Source organism: Argentina silus (genome assembly GCF_951799395.1).
Source record: "Argentina silus genome assembly, chromosome: 8".
NCBI lineage: Eukaryota > Metazoa > Chordata > Actinopteri > Argentiniformes > Argentinidae > Argentina > Argentina silus.
Window position 1 is genome coordinate 9,383,540 of NC_139662.1, and position 21,355 is coordinate 9,404,894.

A 21,355-nucleotide genomic window follows, 5' to 3' on the forward strand; every position below is an offset into this window, starting at 1 on the left:
AACTGTAAGAAGCTAGTTCTGACAAACTAAGATTAAGTCACATCTCATTTCAGTAGCATCTAAGGTTTCGATATAAAGAAAAATTAAACTATGGACAGATTCTTTCTAAACTGTACTTTTTTCCTTCTTCAAGCTATTGGATTGTTTTAACAGACATTTTACCCATCTGACCATATGGACAAGCAACAAGCTATCAAAGCATAAAGCAAGATAAAGCACATCTACTGGATGTACTGAACTTCATTGACCTGAAACAATGTCTACCACCAGTAAACTCTGTAGCCAATGCTGTATGAAATGCTGTAGCCATTCAAGATGATGTATTTTTCTCCCCTCAGCTCGTGTTAAGCTGTGTAAACTTAGCACACCAAAAGACTGGGAGCAGGAGGAGGAGGAGGAGGAGAGGGAGGGGAGGGAGGGGAGGGAGGAGGGGGAGGAGGGGAAAAAACTGTCTGGAAGTGGAAATGGGCAACAGGGACGAGGAATGTGAAACATTTCTGAACCTGGTCCAGTGGCTGTTTACACGACGGTCAGCCCGTGACATCACAGCCCGGACTTTATAAATGTCAGCAAAGCACAGGAATGAGCAGTAAGCAAACAGCAGCACTGGTAGCTAGCAGCAGCAGCAGCAGCAGCAGCAGCATCATCACACTCAGAGATAGACATAGAATACATTAGCAGCTCCATCAACTCTACACTACCAGGTCCTCATGGATAGACTACTCTGTGACAATGTGATAGCCTTGGCTTTGCTGCTCTGTATGGGTGCACAGGTGAGGCTGGACTGCTCTTCTTCCCTTTGTGTGTGTGTGTGTGTGTGTGTGTGTGTGTGTGTGTGTGTGTGTGTGTGTGTGTGTGTGTCTGTGTGTCTGTGTGTCTGTGTGTCTGTGTGTCTGTGTGTGTGCACATGTGTGTGTACCTGGAGTTGTACTGTAACTCGCACATGCTCAGGAGGGGAGGTGGGGGGCCACTGGGTCGATCAGGGTTGCTGCATTTCATTGATTTTGCTTGAAATTTGAAAGACTTTCAAATGGTTGTGGGTTAAGATGAAGATTAAACTGAAACTGAAGGAATGATATGATAGTTTATCTCTCTTTTGTATGTTTTTGTTGATACAGTATATGTATGGTTACAGTATATGATTGATATATCATCATGACTGTCAACCTTACAGTGTTTAGAAATAATGGTAACAAAGTAAAATGATTACCAAATTGTACAATTATTCCTCCTTCTAATATTGAATATTGACTTGAATATTGAATGTTTCTGTCTTTGTTAGTAGCAGACTTTTTCCTCTTGGGCAATAGTCAGTATCTATGGAAAATATTTGAAATTCCTTGTCTTTGGTAGAATCAAGGGGACCTGTTGCGTTCAATTGAATAGCTGAGACCAGCAAATGTAGGTGTCCAAATGCTGTCTGTGGTTTGGCTCCAGCAACCCCATGTAATTGGAAACAGAATGTTTTGACTAGACAGTGTTGAACAGAGTGTTCCCCCATCACCAAATATTCATGTTTTACAATTGGTCTAAGGAGGACTGTATAGTTTCAGAAATAACTGCATGTTTCGATAATGAGGATGATGATGATGATGATGATGAAGAAGATGATGATGATGATGATGATGAAGATGAAGATAATAAGAAGTACACTGTTGATGATGAGGATTGTGAAGGCGATAATGCATCCTCCTCATCATCATGAATTACGATGATGATGATGTTGATCATGGCGATGGTAATGATCATCATCATCATGACAATGAACAGTGTTCCTGGTCTAACCGTTGGCTTCTGCATGTGAACTCCCTCTAGGTGTGGTGTCAGCTGTGTGAGAGACCATGCCAATGCCCCAGCCCTGTCCCCCAGTGCCCCGCGGGCATCCCTCTGGTCCTGGACGGCTGCCAGTGCTGCCAGATGTGTGCCAGGCAGCAGGGCGAGGCCTGCAGTGATACGTACGTGTGTGACAGCCTACGAGGACTGCAGTGTGACTACAGTGCCAGCTTCCCTGGCGACCCTGGAGAGTGTGTCAGTGAGTACCAATCCTTTCACTCAACGACTAGGGCCAGCTCATGCCAGTGGGGAATGGGAGGGGTGGGGGTGGGGGGGGGGGGTGTGTGGCTGATGAGACAAGCGACATGTAAAAGGATTTGAGTGGAGGGGGTGTGTCTCCGTCTGTATAAGCGGGACAAACAGACATGTTTAGAGCCTGTCCAGCCAACCGCAGCGGGGCTTTGAGCGAACTCCAAAACATCTCAACCTATTTCCAGTGCTGCTGTTGACACACTTCTGCTGGTGACCGCCCATTGAGAATGATAGATTGCAGAGACAACACACATGGATCGGAAAAAAACAGACTCCTCGGTCTCCTAAGGCCTGCTTTTCCCATAACATCACATAACCATTGGCAGAGACACCCACCCCTGTGTCCTCACCTCTTTCCTAAGCTCTCTCATCCCCCACCACCTCTCCATCTTTCTCCCCCCCCCCCTTCTCTTTCTTTCTCCTTCTCTCAACCCCCTCCCTCTTTCTGTGTGACCCCACACTCCCTTGATTTTCCTTTCATAATTGGGTTTCCCACAAGCCAATGCAAGGGCCAGGGTCTGGGTGGGGCTCCATGTAGTGTAACAAGCTGATCTGAGAGGGTCTCCGTGTCTGTGTCTCCCTCTCCCTCAGGTCAGGAGGAGTTGGTCTGTGAGCTGAATGGCGTCACCTACCAGGACGGCCAAGCATTCCAGCCCTCCTGTGACACCGAGTGCCGCTGTCAGGGAGGAGCGGTGGTCTGCAAGCCCTTGTGCCCCATGGATGTCCGTCTGCCCAGCCCAGACTGCCCACAGCCCCAGCACCTCAAGCTGCCAGGGAAGTGCTGCAAGGAATGGGTGTGTGAGAACATGGAAAACACAGTCATCCAGGATGCCATTACAGGTAAACTCAATTCCTTGGAGCAGGGGAAACATCAGTCATCTTCTAATGCATGTTTCTGTTACATCTCTTAGAACAATAGACGTTTTTCAAAGGGTAATGATAAAAGCTTCACTGTGGATCTGCGCTGATTATAAACAGCTTGACATTCATGAGGGATTGCTCAGCTTAGATGTTGGAGCTAGATGAGACATACCACTTTCACACACCATTGGATGCAGGCGATGACAAAAGTTGTTCCGTTGATCAAACCGAAGGACAATATTTTGCTTCCCACATTTATATGTTGTCTGTCACTGACGGCCTTGTCTGAGGGGTTTTATGGAGGGATCTTTTGCATTTTATTGGGGTTAGTCTGGCCAAAATGAGAACGCACAATGTCCCAAATATAACCCGCATTTCTTTTTGGAAAAGTCAAAACACAAGCCTGTTCCAGCAACCAAGTTTCCTAGTTTCATAACAAGACCCATGGCTAGGCTATATAACAATTAAACACACCAAAACCCATGGAGTCTGAAATGCTCCAAAAAGGGGGTTAGGAAAATAAAAACCGCTTTCAAAAACATCTGGAATTTCTGACGCTGTCACCCAGTCAAGCTATGTCAATAGCGATGGAACATTTTGTCCTGAGTGTTCTTTGTATTCAAAAGCCTTGACATTTTCTGTGCTGTGTGCAGAAACAATGCCAAAAAAACAGCTGATTATTATTACTCACATAAAACCCTATCTTGGGGAGAGATCTCCTGATAACAGATAGCTGTTTTGAGATTATGTCAACTTCAAAAGGTTTTGCCCTTGTTGAGGCCAATGCAGTCATTAACATACTGAAACATGAGCTATCCAGGTAAAAAAATGAAATAAAAAAATCTTCCAGGCGAGTCAGATTCACTTGACTCTAATTCAGTTTATGTTGTGACAGCCATTCATTCCTCCTTGTCTCTTTTTTCTCTTGGCTGTTCCCCAGCCTCCAGGTCTGACAGGCTGTGGCCAGCTCTCCCAGGTCACCAACAGAACCCTGCCTTTAACTGTATGGACCAGAGTACAGAGTGGAGCGCCTGCTCCCGAACCTGTGGCGCGGGGGTCTCCACGCACGTGTCCAATAAGAACCCAGCCTGCCGGCTGGAGATGCAGACCCGCCTGTGTAAGGTCCGGCCCTGCCAGGCGCTTCAGCCCCGCAGGACCCCCATGGTAAGAACATACCTGTCTGCCCCTTCCTCCCCCAACCTGTCACAAGAAGATTCAAGTAGTTGCTGTATCTAGAACATTTTATATGATGTTCATGTTTTGAGTTAATTCTAAAATCAAATGACCTATACATACATTTCCATGAGGTCATCCAGTATGATGAGTGAGTAGTGTGACAGTGTGTATGTGTGTACAGTATGTGTGTAGTGCGTACGTATATGTGTGTATATGTGTGTAGTGTGACAGTGTGTGTGTGTGTGTGTGTGTGCGTGTGTGTGCGTGTGTGTGTGTGTGGTAATGTGTATATGTGTGTAGTGTGACAGTGTGTGTGTGTGTGTGTGTGTAGTGTGTGTGTGTGTGTGTGTGGTAATGTGTATATGTGTGTAGTGTGACAGTGTGTGTGTGTGTCTTTTCCAGTGGGGAGGGCGATGCGAGGCCAGCTACAGATCAGGGGTGCCCGTGCGGTTGGTCCACCAGGGTTGTTACAGCACACGAGTTTACCGGCCCCGCTACTGCGGACAGTGCACCGACTCCCGCTGCTGCACGCCTTATCGTACCCGCACCGCCCAGGTGGCCTTCCACTGTCCCACAGGCAGGCTGATACAGCGGGCCGTCATGATGATCCACTCCTGCGTCTGTCACTACAACTGCCCCTACTCAGCAAGCCGTTACTCAGCAAGCCCTGCATACAGAAGCCCTGTACACTGGGGCTAAAGGACCTGCAGTACAGACCCATGCACTGACTCCCTCAGTCACACTGAGGCCTGTCTCTGAACAGGACAGGACAGGGAGACACTATCACGGCTGGATCCAGCAGTGGAATCGTCATGTTGTAGGATAGAAAAGGGATTTGATGTGTGTCAGGGTAGGCTGGTGGAGGTAGAAATAGGAGGACAAGCTCATTGTCATGCATGGAATGGAATGAGGAATGGTATCAAACCTTTTCTCATTCCATTCCATGCATTACAATGAGGCCGTCCTCCGATTTCTACCTCCACCGGCCTTCTCTGATGTACGTAGGTAATGAACTGTGACCAAGTCGGGGAGAAGCCCCCCCACATGACTGGACATGCTCAGTCTGCACTAAGAACTCTAATCCACTCAGATCTCAAGTAGGGCCCAGAGTTTTTCCTAAACACATTACTTGACCAGGAAAAAACTCCAGGGCCCCAGGTATCCCTAGTCTACTTGGGATAATCTATAACTAGCCTATTACCTTAGTTAGGGCCTTGGGGTTTTCCTGGTCAGGTCATATTGTCAGGAAAAACTCTGGGCCCTATTTGTATGGTGATCTCGTAAGGAATTAGTCAGGAGATAAAGCTCTCTATCTCAACACTTTTAGGAAGTGATATAGTTCCAAAAATGTATTTTTGTCCAATCAATCAACTGTAGTCTTTGTATAGAAGACATCTGACCAGACATATTTGTTGTCTTTGTTTGGTCATTATGATATTTTGCTCCTGCCGATAGCAAATATGAAGTGGATACAACTCACATTGTTGATTACATTTTTGTGAATTTATTTTGTGGAATGACTCCAACCTTTGAGTTGACAGATAGGCTACTGTATAGGTTACTGTATCTTGACATGCAAATGCAATTTGTTATTTGTACATTTCCTTGTATGTTTGTAGCCAGATAAAATGCACTTATGATCCACATCGCTGTAAATATGAACTTTTCATATACTTTTCAAACATTGTAAAATTGTTGTCAATTATTTCATATTTTGTGTCCAAATCTTTTTTTTATATATATTTGAAATGCTTTGTGTAGTGAGTTTGTGCTCTTTTGTATATTGTACATTATTCAGTAAATACATTACAAATTGGAGGTGTTTCTATTTTCATTGATACTCATCTCTCTCTCTATGCTATATACAAACTGTACGTGCATGTGCACTATGCAGCCCACCATAACTCCCTGTCAGTAAGATCTAATGTATTGTAATCCCAACTCCATAGTATGTACCTTAACATTCAATTCTGGATGAACTGTTAGGTATACCTTACTCAACTTTTGTAGTTGATCAGATGCTGTCATTATCCGAACAGACGATAAAGTACCTTGGTACATTCTACAGCTTGCTTTAGTTTCACTGAGAGACACCATGAACGTGAGTGAAGTATGCCATCTAGTGGCTACCAGTGGTTTGCTGTATCAGTTCAATTCATGGAGACAACAGGTGGTTATGAAACTGACAGTTAAAAACCGGCAACTGACAGTTGAACAATAAACAATTTATGGCTACTTCCTTTATCTCAAAATCACCATCATATGTGTAGTGCTGTGAAAACATTACATTGTTCATGATGTAGCCATTTCAAATTTCAAATACAAAAATGTGTTCAAGTCCACTTCTAAAATCCACATAGATTCTTTCAAATCCTCTTGTTTCTAATCCATAACGGAGAGAAATAGGGTGAGAGTTATTTCATCAGTTGAATTAAATTACCCAAGTACAGGCTACAATACAGTCGTTCATTTTGTGTAGCACAGCATGTGTCTACTATGTGTCCTGTCTGCAGAAGTAAAGCAGTCTTGAGATAAAAGAAACGGATGTACACAAGTGATTACATACCCGGTGGGTATTTCCGATAAATACTGCATGTTGTTACTGAGTGAGTGTTTGGAAACTGAGCAACAGAGAAGTCCTCATTCATTTTTTCAAAGATATTCACTGCTTTTGAGGAGAGAAAATGAAAAGGAACATTACCTGTGGATATGTGGACTTTGACTTTACTCGCACATTCTTACCTACAGTGTACATGTTGGTATTCATCATTGGTCTGGTTGCTAACGGTTGGGGATTGAAATCCTTGTTCGTGAACTGGAAGAAACTTGGGAATATAAATATTTTTGTTCTAAATCTGGGAGTTGCAGATATGTTGTATTTGATCAACCTCCCATTCCTGTTTGCGTACTACTCGATGAACAGAAGTTGGATCTATGGACAAGTCTTCTGCAAGATGATAAGATTCTGTTTCAGTTTGAATTTGTATGGCAGCATTGGTTTCCTCACATGTATTAGTGTGTACAGATACCTTAGCATTGTCCATTCTATGAGAGTCATGGGGAGAATCACTACGACCCATTCTGTGGCCATCACAGTTTTTGTATGGACTCTGGTGAGCATTCAAAGTCTTCCTGGTATATTCTTTGACAAAACCAATGTAAACTCCTCAGAACAGTGCTTTGATACCACCTCAGACAACTTTCTGGAGGACTATCTGACCTACAGCATCGGACAGACATTGACTGGATTTTGTATCCCTCTGCTCATCATATTGGGTTGCTATGGACATGTTGCTGTGGTTCTCTGCACAAAAACAAATATTGACAAATTGCTGAAGCAGAGATGCTTGAAACTTTTGTTGATTTTGACTCTACTTTTCTCAGTTTGTTACATACCTTTTCATGTATCCAGGAATCTGAACCTGAAGACTAGGATATTGAAAATACAAGGCACGTGTCATGAATGGTTTGGTAGCGTTTATATTGCTCATCAAGTCAGCCGAGCCCTTGTGTGTCTGAACAGCGCCATCAACCCATTGATGTATCTTCAGGCTAACGAGCTTTTCACACAGTTAAGCCGACTCTACCAACAAGCCCGCCGCTCAGTCATTCAGTTGTCAGGAAGGATGCTCAACAGTCAGTGAAGACAGATTTCACATGAAGGAAGTAACTTTGGTTTTGTTATTCTGTTTCTTTCACTCATTGATTTTGCTGAGTTTGAATAATCCCACTGTGCTTTGCTAATATGAGTAAGTTATTTCATTACGTTTATTTTGTGCGTAACTTCTCGATACTTAAAAGCTTTATATCTATTTTGTAAATATGATGGGTTGAAAAAATACACTGGATGTTCCTCCAGACAAACAGCATGCTGTTGTAATAAGTCATTCTATACTTTAGATGTTCCTGCAAAGACATACTGACAGACAGTTATTTTGTTTACATTTACAAATAAACTTTAATTGTTAACAGGCCTTTATTGATCATTGAAATATAATCTAAACTGTTGGAACATTATGGTTTCAATGAGAATGATACACGATTGGTTTTTGGTGGCTGAGAGTAAGAGTAAAATCACACCTGCACTGGCAAAACAACAGGAAACAGATGACGAAGAAAATCAAACTGACAATCATGTTTTCACGAAAGGTGGGAAATAGCATGCAAAGTCGAGTGTTATCTCGGTGTTATTAAGAAGACTTTTGCTTGTTGCCTCAGTATCATGTGAATTTAATTTAACAACAGCTTATATCATATTTTGTTACCATATTGTTATATACTTTGTCATTACATTATGAAAGTAATATGAAATTATGATGCATACATAGCACCAGTAAAATGCAAGATTTTTTCATGATAATGCAGATAATGAAAATAATGCAGGTAATGATGATATACAGTGCATTCGGAAAGTATTCAGACCCCTTCACTTTTTCCACATGTTGTTATGTTACAGCCTTATTCTAAAATCCCAGGACCTGAACAGAACTTGAGAGTTAAGGGGTCTGAATACGTTCCGAATGCACTGTATGACCTACATTTCAAATAAAAAGACTATTTGAGAAAGTGCTTTTAAAATACTTAAAGGGATAGTTCACCAAAATAACACATGTATTTGGTTCCTTACCCTGAAAGGGGTCTATAGACAAGGACAAACTTCACTCCAGACTTTGTCTATGTTTATCTGGGCACTGAGTCCTATTACACTCACTCTTAGCATAAAAGCTCAAAACTAATGGAAGTCAATGTCTCCTTGCTTTTCTCAACCAGACAGTTGTCCTACAGAACAGCGTGGCTGGGCTTCTCTGTCTCCTGTTACACTCACTCTTAAAATAAAAGCTCAAAACTAATGGAAGTCAATTGACCCTAAATTATCATGTTTGAAATATCATGCCCAAATCATCCCAAATTCTCTGACAAGACTCAATAGCTAGATTTAAATGACTTTGAATTGTTTCAGGAATCACATGCAAACATGCTAATTTAGGGTCCATTGATCTCCATGTTTTTTGGGGTAAAAATGCGTACAGTTAGTGGTTAGCGACAGTGCCCACATAAACAGAACCAAAGTGTGGATTGATGGTCCGTTCTGATTGATTGTTGGTCTGTTCTTGTCCATAGACTCTCTTTATGGTAAGGTGTGAACTATCCCTTTAAAAGATTTTCTCAATATCTGTTACTGACTGTAGTAAGCTATCTCTGGATATACTGTATTACCAGCAGTACCATGTTTCATTCAACATTAAGTAATCTATTCACTCCAACTTGGACTTTCTCCTCCTTACTAAGCCTCTTACTAGACATCTACAGGAAACTCCAACCAGAGCAAATACAAGCAAAGCAGACCCGACCAGCAGCGCTACAACATCTACATTGTGATAGGCATACCAGGGCATCTTGTAAGACTCAGTACGCAGGTGTGCTGCACCCTTTTGTCTCATGACAAACTCTAACCAGAAGATGGCGGTGTCCATGGGTTTGAGAGGTCGGTCGTGGTGAAGCCGAGACAGCCTGCGCATGTTCTCTGTGTAGGGCTTCCCTGGGTCCAGAATGTTCCTCAGAGCTTGTGTCAAAGACTCCACCTCCAACGTGGTCACTTCTACCACCTCGGCCACGCCCCTGGCCCTCAGACGCAGCAAGTTGTCAAACTGGTCAAAGATAAGAGGGATCCCCAACGCTGGGACTCCATGGTAGATGGCTTCGTAGATCCCGTTGGTGCCCCCGTGTGTTACAAAGACCCTGGTTTTAGGGTGGCCCAGCAGGTCATTCTGAGGCAGCCATTTGACCAGTAGTGTGTTGTTGCCCAGTGTGGAAGGCCTCTCTCCCAGGTGTCTCCACACCACCTTCTGAGGCAGGCGGGCGAACGCAGAAGCGATGACCTCAGTCCTCTCAGGACCAAGATCACCCAGCAGGGTGCCCAGAGACATAACCACGACCCCATGTTCTCCAGAGCTCTGCACAAACTCCTCTAAATCAGCAGGGAGAGGTTTGGGGGGCTTGCACTGGAACCCCCCCATGTACACCACATTGGGCATGGTAGGCCGTGGAAACTCAAAGATGAAGTCCATGCGCATCAGCCACAGATCTGCTCCCTGGATGAGGGACATGACGTCCACGTTGGGGCCAAAGTACCGGTCACACAAGGCCTGGTAGGGGGGGTTGGAGACAAAGTGATACATATAGAGGCTGAGGCCATAGTAGAAAATGTTTTTAACTCTCTGTATAAAGTCCATCTTGTCAGTGTTTTGGGAGAAGAGATGTGGGATGTAAGAGAAGGGTGAGGGAGCGATGGCAAAGTGTCCCTCCACACTGAACAGCCAGCGGACGTTGAACACCAGGGGCAGCTGGAGATGGTGGGCCAACAAGACTCCAGCAGGAAACACTGGATCGGTCAGGATTAAGTCATACTCAGCCTGTTTCAGTTCCCTCATCAAAGTCTTATTCTCAAACATGGTGACAACCAACTGGGCCACAGTCTCGTGGTTCTGCCTGAGCAAGCTGAACATATTCCCGTAAAATGCCAGGAAGGCCCAGGGGGTGCCCTCGTCCTTGCGGATGTCCACAGCCCTCTTTAAGAAGCCAGACATGAACTCCTGGCTCTCGAGGTTCTGTGGATGCTCCTGGGGCACAGTGATGGAAGTGTAGTGGGGGGAGAGTTCAGACACATACCAGCTGGTAGAGGAGCGCAGGACAGTGACCTGGTGGCCCCGGGTGTGCAGGGCCTCTACAAGAATCCTCATGTTGATCCAGTGGCTCCCATCTACTGGGTACACCAGCACCCGCCCACCCTCACCCCAGGGCACCTCTGCTAGGAAGAGTAGAACAGAGACCAGGGCTACGTACAACCCCATCACTGGAGAGAGAGAGAGAGAGAGAGAGAGAGAGAGAGAGAGAGAGAGAGAGAGGAGGAGGTAAACAGGCAGAACAAACACTGCAATTCCTGCAGTTATAGTTAATTATTCACATTTTGTTGAGTGGAGTCAGTACTCTAAGGCAAAGTTTAAATGTAACATAATGTGTCACAGTTTCTCTACCAAGAGGTGCCTTGTAGTTTTTACCGGTCAATCAACAGCAGTCAGGAACACAAGCGCTCTTCCTAATGTAGGATGTGGCCAGGTCCCAAAATAACATGTGTTGGTGTTTTACCATTGGTAGGACAATAGAGTTCATCTCTAATTTCCTCATGAGTAAATCCTATGACAGGATAATGTAAATGTATTGAATTACAGTAATGTCATGACCTCAACAAAAACAATATCTATAGGCTACATCATATACTAGCAGGGCATGTCTGTGAATCTGGTCAACATCTAAGAGTTTGAATCTATTTGATTCGACCTTCAATGAGAAAAACATCAATAGAGCACATACTACATACAAGAGCAGTAAAATAAGTCCTCACCTCTGAAATGTCTCCTTGCTTTTCTCAACCAGACAGTTGGCTGGGCGTCTCTGTCTGATAAATTAGTAAATACAGAGTTAATGTTTAATCCATGACCCTTGTACTATTGTACTCTTTTCAATTTTATTGAAAGTGGTTCTGTGGTTCTATTTTTGAAAGTGGTTCTTTCAGAATTACCTCAACACCTCCTCTCTGGTTTTCTGTTGATATACCTTTTGTTTGCTTGAAATATATGTAATAGGGTAACAATTGTGTGGTGAACCACAGGATCAGCAGCAGCAGAAGCACAATATTGCACAGGCAGCAATTCATTATTACAACATAATACATCCAGCTGGCTTAATGAGGTCAGAATAGTCCTGAGTACGCCATTGAGGGTGGTTGGAATTAATCAGAACAGATACATTTCTCCAATATCCTTATATGGGCTGCATTTCCATCATTCACTCCAGTTCACAGATCTGACAGGGCTGGGTAGGTGTAAACAAACCTAGTGAAAACTAGGTAGAGGTATAGCATGGACCCATCCAGAAAGCTTGTTGATGACCTTCGAAATTACCGTAAGGTTGACAGACTTTCCAAATTATTTTTAGCAGTAGTGTTCCTCAGCCAAAACTTACATCAACGTATTCTATAAACATGAGTGTGTAGTGGTTTGCGGGATCTGAAGAATCTCGAGGATCACCAGTTCAAAGTTGCAACAATCTCTGTGTTTATTTCGCACTCTACATTCTCACCCCCAACTCATTCACACTTCCTGTTTACATACATAATTTGTCCAACCCTCACCACGCTAAGGCACCTGGGTAATGTAGTGATTTCGTCTACGCTCAACCAGTAGGTGTCTAGTCACCACACAGGTCCCCCCCAGAATTCACACACACTGACTTCCCATAACGCGCCGGGGCTCGGATGACCCGTCCAAAGCGGCTACTGGACTCCCGAACCTGGGATGGAGAGCCTGGCCCGGAATCACTAGGATTTCTCTTCGTGCCTGTACCAGCGGGAGGGCGGCCACGGCGTGGTGGACGAGCCACCTCCACTTCGCGTTCCCCATCCAGATGAGCTGGCTTCAGGCGGTCCACCGAGATATGCTCCCTATTCCCCCCTATGTCAATGACAAAGGTCTTGTCGCCTGTCTCCACGACTCTGTAGGGGCCATCGTAAGGCGGCTGTAGAGGGCTCCTATGTGCATCGTGGCGGATGAACACATATCTCGCTGACTGGAGATCATGAGGGACATGGACGCGTGGCAGGCTGTGATTTGAAGTGGGAGTCGGCTTAAAGGCACTTGCCCTGTCCCAGAGATCACGCAGTTGCTCTGGTGCCGACCAGGGAACGGTAACCGAAGGAAAAAAAATCACCCGGCACTCTAAGGGCCTGGCCATAGACGAGCTCCGCCGAAGAAGAGAGGAGGTCCTCCTTAGGTGCAGTACGAAGTCCCAGCATCACCCAGGGTAGCCTGTCGATCCAGCTACTGCCCTGGAGGTCCACTTTCAGCGCTGCCTTCATGGAACGATGAAAGCGCTCACACAGGCCATTGGCCTGGGGATGGTATGCTGTAGTCCGATAGAGTGAAATACCCAACTGCTGAGTGATAGAGGTCCACAGCTGTGAGGTGAATTGTGGCCCCCGGTCTGAGGAGAGGTCAGAGGGAACCCCGAACCGGGCAATCCAAACCCCAATGAATCCACGGGCCACCTCAGCTGTCGTTGTTCCTGACAGTGGAACCACCTCCGGCCACCATGTCGTTCTGTCCACCATCGTTAGGAGATAGGTGAACCCTCCGGAGGGAGGAAGAGGTCCAACCAAGTCCACGTTGACGTGGTCAAAACGCCGTTCCGGGACTGTGAACTTCTCCAATGGCGCCTTCACATGCCGATGGATTTTTGTGCGCTGGCATGCAATGCATGTGTTGACCCAGCCGCGAATGTCCTTCTTCATGCCAGGCCAGACAAATTTCCCTGTCACCAGACGCTGCGATGGCTTCCGGCCCGGGTGTGACAGGCCATGTACGACCTCAAAAACCGTCCGTCTCCACATCTTGGGTACCAGAGGACGGGACTGGCTAGTAGAAACGTCACAAAGCAGCATCGTACCCTTATCATCAAAAGGGACATCCACCAACCGAAGCCCTGTAGTCGCCATCCTCCAGGCCTGAATGTCAGGGTCAGCGGCTTGGTCCACAGCCATGCGGGCATAATCGACGCCGAGGTGGACAGCGCTGGTGAAGGTGCGAGAAAGGCAGTCGGCCACGGTGTTCTGTTTCCCTGCTATATGTTGTATGTCTGTGGTGAACTCAGAAACATAAGACAGATGACGCTGTTGCCTGGCCGACCATGGTTCCGACATCTTAGCCATGACGAAAGTTAAAGGCTTGTGGTCCACGAAAGCAGTGAATGGTCGAGCCTCTAGGAGGAAACGGAAATGTCTGACTGCCAGGTAGAGGGCGAGTAGCTCACGGTCAAACGTGCTGTACTTTTGCTCACTAGCACGGAGCTGCCGGCTAAAAAAAGCAAGTGGCTGCCAAACCCCGTCAACTCGCTGCTCCAACATCGCACCACCTGCGCGGTCCGAGGCATCAGATGTCACAGCAACGGGGGCATCCGGCACAGGATGTGCTAGCATGGTTGTGTTCGCCAGTGCGTCCTTGATGGCAGAGAATGATCCCGACATTTCACTAGACCAGTCAACAATGTGCTTGGGAGGTTTGTCCTTAAGGACACCATACAGGGGGCGCATGAGGTGGGCTGCTCGTGGAATGAAGCGATGATAAAAATTTACCATCCCCAGGAACTCCTGTAGGGCCTTCACCGTTGTGGGGCGTGGGAACTGCCGCACCGCCTCCACCTTTAAGGGCAGTGGGGTTGCCCCGGTAGAAGTGATGTGATGGCCGAGAAAATCAATGGAGGGCACCCCAAACTGGCATTTCGCTGGATTGACAATCAAGCCATGCTGCCGCAAATGAGTAAAGAGGAGGCGGAGGTGTGACAGGTGGTCTGCCTCGGATGTACTGGCCACCAGGATATCATCCAGGTAAACAAAAAGAAAAGGCAAATCACGCAGCACTGAGTCCATCAACCGCTGAAAAGTTTGGGCGGCGTTCTTCAAACCGAAAGGCATTCGTAAATACTCAAAAAGGCCAAACGGCGTGATGACTGCCGTTTTGGGGATGTCGCCAGGATGGACTGGCACCTGGTGATACCCCCGAATGAGATCCACCTTTGAAAAAATAACTGCTCCCGCCAGGTGGGCTGAAAAATCCTGAATGTAGGGAACAGGATACCGGTCCGGTGTAGTGGCATCATTGAGCCGCCGGTAATCACCACACGGGCGCCATCCTCCATTGGCCTTGGGCACCAGGTGCAAAGGCGAGGCCCAGGGACTGTCAGACCGACGAATGATGCCAAGTCTCTCCATGGAGCTGAACTCCTCCTTGGCGATCGCCAACTTGTGTGGGTCCAGCCGGCGGGCTCGAGCATGTACCGGTGGACCGCTGGTTGGTATGAAGTGAGTCACGTTGTGTCTTATGGAGCTCGCTGAAAATGTCGGCGTTGTGATGTCTGAAAATTCCAGCATGAGTCGGGCGATATCATCAGCCGGTGAAAGGGCAGCGGCCAGCCTTGTTGATGTAGCGGTGCTGTGCTCACAAGCCAGTGAGCAGAAGGTCTCAGCGTTGACCAGCTGACGGTTACCCACATCCACCAGCAGCCCATTAGCGCAGAGGAAATCAGCACCCAGGAGAGGGGTGGACACCTTCGCCAACACAAAGTCCCAAGAGAAACGTTGTCCAGCAAAGCACAGTGTTAAGGGCCGTGTGCCAAACGTGGGGATGGGGGTGCCATTCGCTGCTTCAAGGTTGGGTCCCACTTTGGCTGTTCGAATATCCAAAGCTGATGCAGGCAGAATGCTGACCTGAGCTACAGTGTCACAAAGAAATCTACGGCCGGAATTAGAGTCAGTAATGAACAGCAAACCGCTGGATGGGCCGACACTCAGTGCTGCTAATGGGTGGCGGCCAATGCGTTTCCCGACCAGCTACATGGTGGGAGGCACTTCTTTGCTCTGTCACCAAACTTGCCATGATAGAAACAGAGACTTGACTTCCCACGGCGAGCCACAGCGCTGGCGGAGACGGTGTGTGTGTGCGGTTAATGCATGCCTTCCACACTGGTAGTGCTGGTGTTGGTAAAGGGCGTGACCGAAAAAGTCTTCCTCCCAGCTGAAAAAATAACATCAGCCTCCTTGGCCAACTCACGAAGGTCTACCTTCACAGAACTGGTTAAATGCAAACGAATCTGGTCTGGGAGTTGCTGCAGAAATAGCTCCCTAAAAAGGAAACATGGTTGGTGATTGCCAAGCAGAGCCAGCATATGGTCCATTAACTCTGAGGGCTTTGAGTCTCCAAGCCCAGGGAGAGACAGGAGCTGCCGAGCTCGTTCTGGTTCTGTCAATCCAAAAACTCCCTTCAGGTGTCCTTTAAGAGTGGTATATTTGTCCCTGGCTGGTGGGTTTTCTATCAGGTTTATCACCCGCGCAGCAGTTGAACCCTTCAGAGACGCTACCACATAGTAATATTTTGTGTCCTCTGAAGTTATATCCCTGATGGCAAACTGAGCTTCAGCCTGCACAAACCAAGCGCTAACATTGTGCTCCCAAAACTCTTGAGAGCAACTGCATTTGCCATGTTCAAAAAAGCTTTGAAAAACGTCCAAAAAACTTACGTCAGGGTCACCAATTGTAGTGGTTTGCGGGATCTGAAGAATCTCGAGGATCACCAGTTCAAAGTTGCAACAATCTCTGTGTTTATTTCGCACTCGACATTCTCACCCCCAACTCATTCACACTTCCTGTTTACATACATAATTTGTCCAACCCTCACCACGCTAAGGCACCTGGGTAATGTAGTGAATTCGTCTACGCTCAACCAGTAGGTGTCTAGTCACCACAAGTGTCAATTTCTGTTGTCATGCATCTTCCTTTGACAGCGAGGCTGTCGCCACGGCTCAAGTAGAGAAAGTTAGCATGTACAGTAACAGTAACAGTTAGCATGTAGAAGTAAACATTATGCTAAATTGCTGCTTTCCTGTTTGTTTACCCATGCGTCTCTTGTCACACACTGCCTCCTTTAGCTTGAGCCCCTGTGTGGACTCACCATAGATCCGTTTGGGCCACTGCACTCCATGCTGGGGAGTGCACAAATGCACTCTTCAGGAAAAAGGTGGAGAATTGGGTTGCAGCAGCATTGTGTATATAAATAAAGTGGCCTCATCTCATTTTTCTTATATGCACAGATGGTGGAAAATACAGATGAAAGCAAATACCTGACACGCATACATCATATTATCATGCACTTGAAGGAGAGGAGACTGAGATTCACAAAACCCTCTGAAGGAGAAGTTACATTACATTTGACATTTTTGACATTTAGCAGACGCCTTTATCCAAAGAGACTTACAACAAATACACTTGTCTAAGTAAGTGAATCAGCTATAAATTAGTCTTCATAAGAAAAACAAATCTATGCTAGGACCAGGGGCTATTGGCAGTCACAATGCTAAAAGAAGGAAGAATTACTTATTTTTTTAAATTATTTTTTTATTAGGGGGGTAGTGGGGATGAAGAAGTCTTTAGGAGGGACAGTCAAGATGTAGCCTGAAGAGATGGGTTAGATTTGAGGGGAAGGGAGAAGGATACAAAACGATGATCAGAAACTGGAAGAGGGGTAACGGTAAGGTTGGAGGTATGGGAGGATCTGGTGAAGACAAGGTCGAGCTGATTGCCCGTCTTATGAGTCGGAGGAGAGTGGGACAGGGTAAGGTCGAAGGAGGAGAGAAGGTCAAGTACTCCAGACGAGTGGAGCTTCTCTGACTGGATGTTGAAGTCATCCAGTGTAAATATAAATGAGGAGTTCATGACTCACCTGATCATGATATCTAAGCCACAACATTTTAACCATAGAATGTGCTTTAGTGGAAAATATTTGGGTTTGCTGAACAGGTGTTTTTTATTAGTTTGGTAGACAGTTTATGAATAACTTTGTGTTGACACAATGTCTCCTTTTACTCTGAAACCCATACAAGCAGAAACTATTAAATGTGTGGTAATTCAAACCACACTATTATTTTTCTCGGATTAATTCAAATAGCAAACACAATTTACATTTAACAGATCACTTTAATAAAAACTGGATTTACAGCCTTAGTTTTTCGTTCATACAATGCAAATTCATTTCTCATATGAATGTTCTGCACACATTTATGTGAGAGAAAAAGTACAAATGGCAAAAAATGACAAAGATAGAAAAAAGCTTAACTATTTTACAGAGGTGCATTACTATGCAAAAAAAGTCCATGAAGTCCATCAAAGAGTCCATCACAATCACAGCAGAATGAATAAAGTCAAGAGTCCTTTTTCTCCACATCACTAAAATGAATGAAAATCATACCATTCCCTTGGCTTCCTCCTTCGCTCACAATGGTGCATACTCCAGTGGTATAGGATGAGGATATACAGTGGTAAAATCTAATTACAACCTCAGAGAAAGCAGGGGCAAAAACAGAAAATTGCATCATCAACTTTTATGGGCAGTTTTCCGGGCATGGATTAGTCTTGAACAAAAACACACGGTCAATGGAATATTTACATTGAAAATGCTTTTTAGTCTAGGATTAGGCTTAATCTGTGTCCGGGAAACAAGCCCATAATGACATAATGAAAGAGAATTAACATAGTTGTTCTTGTTCAGTACCGTGTAGTGCCTGGTCACTGAGAAGCTTTACAAAAATCACAATATGGCCTGCCATCTCACCTTACAGGACCAAAGTCTTGTGGTGGAATTCATCGTGTGTGTTTGTGTAAAATATATCTTTGTTTGAATAAACGTTTCGTTTTTGAGATACTTGGCCTGCCAGGTGAGATGAGCCGCACAGCTAGGTGAGGTCTGCAGGTAGTCACAAACAAATCAACATCAACAATGCATTCAGTTTGAGTGGACATCACTGTATTATAAACTCATTGTCATTGTTAAGCAGGGTTGGGGTCCATTCCATTTCAATAGCGGACCTGCATAAAGATGTTGTGCCTACAGCCTGACGTCATTCAGCGATATGACCGCCGCCATGATTCCTACACACATTTACCACAGTGCATTGATTGCTGGCATATGTGCAGTAAGGTCCTTTCCTCTGTTTTTGTTTCAGCATAGGTGAATTGATTTGAAATAATTGAAATGGAATTGACCCCAACCCTGTTGTTTATCATGTATGTATCACTCACAATAAGTCATATGAAAGCCACTCATTTCACAGATATTTGGTCAAGTTAAAGTTTTACAAGTTGATTGAAATGTTTTAATTGAAATCATAATCCATTCTAATTTCTAGAAGTGCAAAAAACACCACAAATTGTGCTCAACTAGATAAATGGACAGACAAGAATACTGTTGTTTTCATTAAAATTCCCAATACTTAACCTGAGGGAAATGTTGGTCTCAATTAAGGATTATTCTATTTTCAAGCAGCTCTGGTCAGTAGCTTAGTTACAAAATGGAAAAAAGCGGAGGAGCTTTTTCAGTCAGTCCTGAGACAAGCATTGGCAGCATAATTTGGCAAAAAAGGGGTTAGAGCAGTGGAACCATAGAATTAGAATGATACATACTGTATAACCAGAGAATCATTCTAATTCTAATAGGAGTAGAACCCTGGATAGAGTCCTCTGTTAAATCCTTGAGCAAAGATTGATTGCTTCAGTAACACCTTAGTGCAGTAGCCATTAGTAAGCAAAGCATGTAGGCATGGATAAGAGAATACAGCAAGCAACATTTTCATCAAGAAATGCATATTACTGTATTGCTGTCTATGGCTTAGGGGGAATAGCGCTGGACTTTGAAAGGGTGAATTGAGTTAATACAGCTTTGAATGCATTGGAATGATAAGGGGTGAGGCAAAAAAAAGACAGGGGTGAGTAAAGAAAAGACAGCATAGATATGAGCAGAAGATAAAGTTAGGTTTGCCAGCAATAGGCCTACTCATCCATTCCAGTGTTTTGGTCTGAGAAACCTGTTCTTTACTGGGGAGCTAAATACCTGATTTCACGTTCTGTGTTGAGCTCATGGCTGTTTCAATTAATGGAGATGATCAAAATACTGGAGTACATTTTCCCAAAACACACTATCAAAATAATTTGTCTCGCTCATTTGGTTCATAATCCACAATTGTGCAGGCACTGTTGTACTGTATAAACCTCATGTTGCATTTCAAAACATTTCAAAATAGTTCCACCATACTCATTTCAAAAAGAGGGAGTACAGTCTTACTGTATTTCATGGGAGGGACAGGACAAAATAATCGGTATAATTGGAGAATACTTTCCATCTGAGTTCAGAAAAAATCATTGCTTTAAATTACAAACAGGACATCTTTAGGGTTTCAAAAATAGGCAAGGGCAATGTGCAAGAGTAACAGCTAGAAAATCGGACACAATTTGCTGATTTCTGTAAGCAAGTTTTTCCATCTACGCTGGTCTCTATTGGCTTTCCACGACATGGCTATGATAGGGTACTGTCTCTTTCCCTGGTCATCAAAAAGGCATCGATTGTGTTAACTGTTAAAATCTAAACATTGTGCTTGTTTTTTTGTTGTTGTTTTTTAAAGTCCAGATCACATCTTATTTGGCTATACAGCACAATTGGATATCAACAAACCAAAGCTATGCTTTTTCTTCTAAATTCAACCACTGATGACTTGTATTAAAACAATGATTACAGGCCTGAAGTTCTACTGTATCATGTGGCCAGTTAAGTGTGCAAAGCTATTCACAGGCCATAAGTTGAAGCATGACATTACATTAAATACAATATTGTTTGGGCTTCTTTCTTACTTAATTCATTAGCAGTGACCTGAGGATACAGCCCTAGTAATTAGATGACTGTTAAATCATGGTGAATTAGATTAGCAAAATATCCATATTGATGATTTAGGTATCAATGACAATATTAATCTAATTATTAACAATTATGTAATTTTTTAAAACATTAGTCTTTTTTTGTCAACAACATCTACAAGACACCAACTGTACTGTACATAATTGTTAACGGGCTGTGGTGATTTACAAAGACTTAAAAAGATCAAACATAAGAGAGATTTAAAAATACAAACAAACAAAAACAGCCATGGGAATAATCAAGTGAATTGACATGTTAATTCTCACAAGGGAATTTTCGTACATGAAAGCCCTGACAAATTATGTTTGTTGATGTTAAGTTAATCTTACATCTCTGAGTTGCATGAAATATTTTTCTTACGGAAAAAAAAAAGTCAATAAACATCCAGCAAAAGTAATCATCATTATTGGAGAGCAGGGACAGAATTGAATCCTAATTTTGAGATAACTGGATAAGCTAAACTGCCCTGTGTGCAGTATATACAGGTAAAACACGACACCTTCGCATAGTACAGAGCATAAGCCAGTGCCTGGCTCTAAGCTGTGGGAACAACAGTCACACTTTGGCGCCATCTACTGGCCACTTGGAGGAAGCAGGCAAGCAAGCAAGCAACCAACCAATGGCTTCCTTTCTGAGGCTACGCACAGCTGAAAGCCTGAAACTGAGCCAGAGGATAAATGTGACACCCATTTGTCCTCATTAGGTGAAGTGTCTTACAAGGGGCTACTGATTGAGAGAGAGCAGTGTGGTAGAAGGAGCTGGTATTATGTTTCTGGACAAACAGGTGATTAAGACTAATAACTGTCTTCTTTTGTCTGCCAAAACAGTAAGATTTGAAAACATAATTTATTATTTTAACTGAGGTTTATTTGTGTGTCAGTGTTTGT

The 21,355-nt window shown here is 44.4% G+C and overlaps 3 protein-coding genes across 3 annotated transcripts; 2 read left to right on the top strand and 1 right to left on the bottom strand.

Moving 5' to 3' along the window:
* Positions 1-687: 687 nt before the first annotated feature.
* On the top strand, positions 688-4,972 carry ccn5 (cellular communication network factor 5). Its single transcript, XM_083674860.1, has 5 exons — positions 688-773; positions 1,816-2,032; positions 2,677-2,925; positions 3,887-4,110; positions 4,525-4,972. The coding sequence occupies exons 1-5, from the start codon at positions 711-713 to the stop codon at positions 4,819-4,821; spliced, it is 1,050 nt and encodes a 349-aa protein (XP_083530986.1). The 5' UTR covers positions 688-710; the 3' UTR covers positions 4,822-4,972.
* Positions 4,973-6,754: 1,782 nt separating this feature from the next.
* LOC310808171 (P2Y purinoceptor 1) lies at positions 6,755-7,770 on the top strand. The gene has a single exon (XM_083674906.1). The coding sequence runs from the start codon at positions 6,807-6,809 to the stop codon at positions 7,764-7,766; it is 960 nt and encodes a 319-aa protein (XP_083531032.1). The 5' UTR covers positions 6,755-6,806; the 3' UTR covers positions 7,767-7,770.
* Positions 7,771-9,377: 1,607 nt separating this feature from the next.
* On the bottom strand, positions 9,378-16,354 carry LOC310808170 (UDP-glucuronosyltransferase 2A2-like; the record flags this gene model as incomplete). Its single annotated transcript, XM_083674905.1, has 3 exons — positions 16,249-16,354; positions 11,525-11,578; positions 9,378-10,975 (listed from the first exon to the last, which is right to left on the bottom strand). The coding sequence occupies exon 3, from the start codon at positions 10,971-10,973 to the stop codon at positions 9,378-9,380; it is 1,596 nt and encodes a 531-aa protein (XP_083531031.1). The 5' UTR covers positions 10,974-10,975; positions 11,525-11,578; positions 16,249-16,354.
* Positions 16,355-21,355: the final 5,001 nt, after the last annotated feature.